The sequence below is a fragment of the Vespula pensylvanica genome, chromosome 17 (genome assembly GCF_014466175.1).
Source record: "Vespula pensylvanica isolate Volc-1 chromosome 17, ASM1446617v1, whole genome shotgun sequence".
NCBI lineage: Eukaryota > Metazoa > Arthropoda > Insecta > Hymenoptera > Vespidae > Vespula > Vespula pensylvanica.
In genome coordinates this window covers 2,422,182-2,429,049 of record NC_057701.1, presented here as the reverse complement: position 1 = coordinate 2,429,049, position 6,868 = coordinate 2,422,182, and the positions used below count along the sequence as shown (strand labels likewise).

Below are 6,868 nucleotides of genomic sequence, written 5' to 3'. Positions count from 1 at the left end.
AAAAAAAAACTATAATACTAACAATAATAACAATAAGAAGAAAAAAGAAAAGAGAAAAAAAAGATGGAAAAGTTTTCTCAGTCCGCCCCTGGAATCCATTTCACAATATCTAACGGCGCCACCGTTGTGCTCTCACCGCCATAACTCACAAAGGGCTATTGTGTGGGCATTTCTTCGTACTTACCTATCTACCGGTCCCCTTACACCCCTTCCTCTATTCCTCCTCCTCCTCCTCCTCCTCCTCCTTTTCCTCCTCCTCTTTCTCCTCTTTCTCTTGTTGCTCTTGTTGGTGCTGCTTCGGTCCAGCCCTCGCGAATAGAAGCGTGTCGCGGATCTAATCGCGGACTCTATTCGCCCACGCGAATACCTGCGTGTTTCTTGAGAGAGAGAGAGAGAGAGAGAGAGAGAGAGAGAGAGAGAGAGAGAGAGAGAGAGAGGATAGAGGGAGAGAGAGAGAACGCGTATGATCGTTGTTAAAAGTGCGTTTCCAAGGAGCGGGCGAGTTACGCGCTAGGAGATACATAGATACCAGTATATATTTACTCGGCCGATCTCAAGGCTGCCTATTTGCGATTTCCATTTGAACTTATCTCTTGTTTATTACGTGCGCTTTGCCTCCTTTTTTTTTCTTTTTCTTTTCCTTTTTTTTCCCTTTTTTTTTCGTTCCTTTTTTCTTCCGCCTTTTTCATTCTCTCTCTCTCTCTCTCTCTCTCTCTCTCTCTCTCTCTCTCTCTCTCTCTCTCTCTCTCTCTCTCTCTCTCTCTTTCTCTCTCTCTCTCTATGTCTCTTTGTTCTTTTCTTTCTTTTTTCCTTTTTTTGATTTTTTCTTCTCTCTCTCCCTCTCTCTTTCTTTTTCTGTCTGTCTGTCTGTCTGTCTGTCTGTCTTTCGTCCCTTTTTCTCTCTCATAACTTTTCCTTTCGACGATAGGAGCATCTTTTCCTAATTTTCTTTCGCTTTTTTTTTTTTTTTTTTATTATTATTAGTATTTTGTTTTTGTATTCTTTTTTTCTTTTTCATCGAAATCGTCGACTTATTGTTGAAAGATGGCTTTCCTTTATTCTCCTTTTCTTTTTATCTGTCTGTTTTTTCTATTCAATCGAGGATCGATTTCTTTTTCGAACATTTTTAATAATCGTTCTGATATTGTCGTTTTTTTTTTTGTGAATGATCGGTATTAATAATTAATAAATAATGATTAAGTTATATAAACGGTCTAATTAATTAATTAGTCAAAAATACTGATCGATTAAGTAGAAGTTTGTTAATAGTTTATTATGTTCGTGTTGTATCAATGATAGAAACGATATATCTTCAATATCCCTCTAATCTTTTTTTACAATTTTATTTTATAATAATATATACATATATACATCTGTATGTATGTGTGTGTGCATTGTGTAATAAAAAATAAATTGACAAAATAATATTTCTCATGAGAAGTAATAGAAAAATATATAATTAATAATACATAATCATATTCATTACAATTACGTATTTATTTTCTTATTATTTATTACGAGCAAAGTATAATTATTTAATAATAATAATAATAATAATAATAATAATAATAATAATAATTCATTCAAAATAAAATATTCATTAATTCATTATTATTAATTGTGCAATAATTTTATCGATCTTCTCTCTTCATTGTTTCCTGTTTTTTTTTTCTTATTTCTTTTTTATTTCTGAAATCAAGGAGATCTATTGTCTAATTTCTTTTTCTAATTTACAAGAGTAAGTTACATACATACATACATATCGAACTTGCAAACACGATTCAGACGATTTACTTCGTTCTTATTTTTTTTTTTGTTTCTCTTTTTCCATTCGATCCTATCACGATCGCCACACGATTGTTTTACGACGCACCGTCCTGGTAGGTAAATTGATTTACAGTACTGTTAATGGTGATTTATAGTTATTGAACTCTTTTCTCTGCGAAGTAGTATTGGATAAAAAAAAAAAAGAAAAAGAAAGAGGAAAAAGAAAAGAAAAGAAAAATGCGGTTGACCTTCGTTTAAAATACTTACGTATAACACTTTTCGTGGTTAATTTATTGAACGAAACACCGTTTCGAATAATTCCCGCCACGGATAGATAAAAAATGGCCGTCGGAAATATCTATGATTCCGAGAAGCGCGTAATTCGAATGTTTCTTCTGCAATTTTGATAAAAAAGAAAAAAGACAAGAACAAATAAATAACGATATAATAATAGTACTTTATATGCTCACAATTCAATTTATAAAATCTTAAATATTAATCATCGAATAATAACGTGTTTCTTTATTAGTAGATTCACTTATTACAATAATTTGTATTAACGAATTAGAAAAAGAAATAATTTGATTTTATATGTCAAACTCTATGGAATATCAATAATTAAAAAATAATTCGTAATGTAACTCCTTCATTTTCTATAAGGGAATATTATTAAAACAAAACAAAAAATTATCTCCAACAGAAATAATTAATTAAACAATAAATCGTGTCACGAAAGGAAGAGAAACGAAAGAACGATACTAATTAAAAAAAAAAAAAAAAAAAAAAAAAAACAGATAAACAAACAAAAGAAAAAAAGAAGAAATAAATAAAGAAAGAAAAGTACAATACGAAAAAAGAAATTCGAACCGTAAGATATGAACGGTCCCCTTGGCGCCTCTTTTTTGAGAGGTTCGATATCACGTAAGTGCGCATGCGCGAGCAGAAGTTCAGTAGGTCGTTCGGTTCGGTCGAGATCGTCAGACTTCGGACGGTTCCGCGCTTGCGCGGGCTCGCTCGCTCGCTCGTACGTTCGTTGGTCGTTCGTTCGTCGTCGTTCGTTTGTTCTCGAGAAAGACGGAGATAGAGATAGCGAGAGAAAGAAAGAGAGAGAGAGAGAGAGAAAGAGAGAGAGAGAGAGAGGTGGTAGTTCGAGTCTCCGAAGGAAGTTCGAACGTCTCGAGTGGTCCCGCTTCGCAGTCACGAGTCGGTCGGTCGGTCGGTCGGTCGGTCGGTCGTCGGTCGGAATTAAATAAGAACGTTTTGTGTGTGTGGTGGCGCACGAAAGGGCCCGTTTAACAGTAAAGAAGAAGAAGAAAAAAAAAAAAACAGGAAAAGAAAAAAGAAACGAAAGAATAGAAAAGTAAAGAAGAAGAAAAAAAATATATATATTTGTATATGTATAATATATATAAAGAATTAAAACAGAGTTTCGAAGAACAATTCGACGTGGTCATCGAGTGTAATATCGAAGGTTAATCACGAGAGAATTAGAAATAAGAAATATTAGTTAAAAAACAAAAATAGAAAAAAAAATATATATATATATATACGTATATGTGTACAGAGAGAACTGCGTATATACATATATGTATACGTATATGTATGTTTCGACGTATAAAACTTTTCGGGGTGAAACGAAGAAGAATGGACATAGTGAAAAGTAAACGACAATAAATCGTGTTTTGTTTTTAATTGGAAAGAATCGATCTCCGTAGAGGAGAGAGACAGAGAGGGAGATAGAGATAGAAGGAGATAGAGAAAGAGAGACAGAAAGGGAGATCGATCCTATTTAGAAATTTAATTACGATATAAATTATTATAGAAATTTCGCGAGTGTTTCTTTTGTAGTTAGAACACGAAGAAAGAGAAAGAGACAGAGACACAGAGAAACAGAGAAAGAACAAGAAAGAAGATTTGGAGGTTAACCGTACCGAGGGATCGCCCGGCTCGACGAGATGGTATACGAAAGAAACTTCGATATGGTGGAAACAGTAAGTTTTTTTTTAATAAACAAAACTTTCATAATATTTATATTTCATTCATTATTCTTATACATTATTACGACACGATAGTATTATACATACGTTCAATAAACATCGCATTTACGCCGTATGTAAATATATTGATCGTTTATTATCATTTTATCGAATATATTCATTCGATCGTATTGATCATTGATATTTACGATCATAAATTATATATATATATATATATATATATATATATATATATGTATATATATGTATGTATTAATTTTCTTTTGAAGTTGCTTCGTTTCTTAACTTGGTTATGATTGTAAGAATATTTCGAAGCGGTACGTACGCGGGAAAATTCAAATATACGATCGCAGCGATCGTATATTTATTATATATCGTATATTCGATAAGAAAGACAGACATTTACTTTTTTTTTTTCGAATTAATTAAATCGAACATGCACACACGTATATATATATATATTTTTTTTCTTGTCTTTAATGACAATATGAACGTACATGAATATTTAATAATTCTTTTTATAAACGAATATCGACTTGTAACAATAATCGTTCGAACTTCTTCGTCACGTAAAGTTTACAGTGTAACTCTTCTTTGAGTAACGTGCATGTCCATGCACTTACTTACTCACTCACTTACTTACTTACTTACTTACTTACTCACTTACTCACGCACTTGCGTGCGTACGAGCACACATATATAAGAACTAATATCACTTTTGAGCCACTTTGGAAAGAATCTCTACGCTCGTAGTGTGTTAGATTTTCGAGTGAAACTATCCTATGTATATATATATATATTATATATATATATATACATATGTATATATGTACGTACGTACGTACGTACGTATGTATGTATGTATGTATGTATTTTCTTCTATGTCCTACGGTCGATCCGATGATAATGAGCAAAAGCTTCTCCTTTGGCTTATAAAGGAGCCTAACGGGACGAATTGCGTCGTTGTTAGTCGGAACGGTGCGAAGAATTACAAATTGACGGAGAGAAGAATGATACGATAGAACTATATACGTAACGCGTACCGACGATTAAAGCTTAAATTGTTACTATTCTTTCTTTCTTTTTTCTTTTTTTTTCTTTGCTTTTTCTTCCTTTTTTTTTCTCTCTCTTTCTTTTTTTTTTTCCTACTTCGAAGAAGTAGCGGCGATACCGTTACGATAACGATTAGAAATATCTAACAATAGGAATCGTCCTTTCTAATGTTAAAAATGGAAGAGAAAGAAATGTTAGGTTATTATTATTTCGATGAGATTGAATATATTTTTCTTTTCTTTTTTATTTCTGTCTTTATCTTATTTTATTTTATTTTATTTTTTTTTTTTCAGAACTAGTGTTAGGTTATGTTCTTATTTCTTTTTTTTTTGTTTCGTCGAGACAGTGATTAAAAAAGAGACTCTTTTTTAATATAATATTTAAATTTAGAGATGTATATATATATATATGTATATGAATGTGTGTATGTACGTATGTATGTATGTATGTGAGTGCATATATTAGAATGTATTATTTATTTTATCTTTTATATGTGATATCACGTATTTTTGCTTTTTCTTTTTTTTTTCTTTTTCTTTTTCTTTTCAATATAAATTTTTTAATAACAAAACGTCCGTATGGATTTGATAATTTGATAATACGTGGTGCACGTAATGTTTTGTGAATTGTGAATGATTAAGAAAGTGCGTCTTATTTATATATTTATTTATTCGATACATACATACATATATATATATATATATATATATATATATATATATATATGAGTGTGTATTCGAGATAAATTTGTATCAATATAAAACGTATGAATTACGTAATATAAACAAAAATAAAGAGAAAATATACCTATATCCAAATTTATATAATGCAGAACAATCTAATCGTATCAATTTTGTTTTGCTTGACTTATCGTTACTACTACTGTTTGATTAATTATATAAGAAATATTTTGATACAAATATTAAAGTACATAATACACACACACACACACACACACACACACATATGTATATATGATATAGATTTTTATATTTAAGTATGGTATTTAAACTTAATAAGATTATTTCGTAATACAAGATTATAAGAGTAAACATGAATAAATATCAATTATTATATACATATATACATATAACATACATATATACATACATACATATATACATGTATATATATATATATATATATATATATATATATATATATAATTTCGTAAGATTAGTCGGACGTTTACAAAAGGAGACAAAAAAAGAAGTAAAAAGGAAAAAACAAACCCACACACGCGATAATAACATTCATTCAGTTTTTAATATATCGTGCAAAAAAAAAAAAAGAAAAAAGAAAAAAGAAAGAAGAAAAGAAGTAATCGAGCAAAAATTTTTTACTCTTCCATTAATAATTACCGAATTAATTTATACGACCGATGCAATAATATCAATTTCATGCTTAAATAATTAATATATCCAATCGTCGATGTTTCTTAATACGATTCACTTCTCTATTAATCCATTAATTTTCCGATAGATTAATAAACATTATTCAATTATCCGCGAATAAATCTGCATAATAAATCGACTTTGGTCAATATTAATTCAATCGTTAATTACTCGATATATTATAATAACAAAATGATATATGAAATATATTATTAAATATAACAATTGATTCAATAATTTAGCGATTATGAATGATCGATCGTTCAAATATTAAAACAGATATATATCTATATAGATATCGATATAGGTATCGATATCGACATCGACATCGAGATCAAGATCGTGATAGAGATCGAGATCGAGATCGAGATCGAGATTCTTCTTCTAACGGTGGCTCTCGCAAATTAATCGATTCTCTCTCTCTCTCTCTCTCTCTCTCTCTCTCTCTCTCTCTCTTTCTCTCTCTCTCTTTCTATTCCGTAGTCATTTGTGATCCTTCTCACGAAGTAAGAGAACCTGTTTCTGTGAAATTAAAGTGCGACAAACGACGATGAGAGGCCAATCGAGCATACAGTTATTTTTACTAAGGCGATAAAGGCGACGTTAATATGTCGATTCTCGTTTCCACTCTCTCTCTCTCTCTCTCTCTCTCTCTCT

At 30.7% G+C, this 6,868-nt stretch overlaps 1 protein-coding gene across 1 annotated transcript in view; it reads left to right on the top strand.

Annotated features, from left to right (window-relative positions):
* The first annotated feature begins 2,931 nt into the window (after positions 1-2,931).
* LOC122635039 (DNA-binding protein D-ETS-4-like) overlaps positions 2,932-6,868 on the top strand; it is a 55,854-nt gene continuing 51,917 nt past the window's right edge. The window contains exon 1 of the mRNA XM_043824751.1: positions 2,932-3,758. Within this exon, the coding sequence (XP_043680686.1) occupies positions 3,723-3,758 (36 nt within the window). The 5' untranslated portion in view covers positions 2,932-3,722. The remainder of the gene's footprint in view (positions 3,759-6,868) is intronic.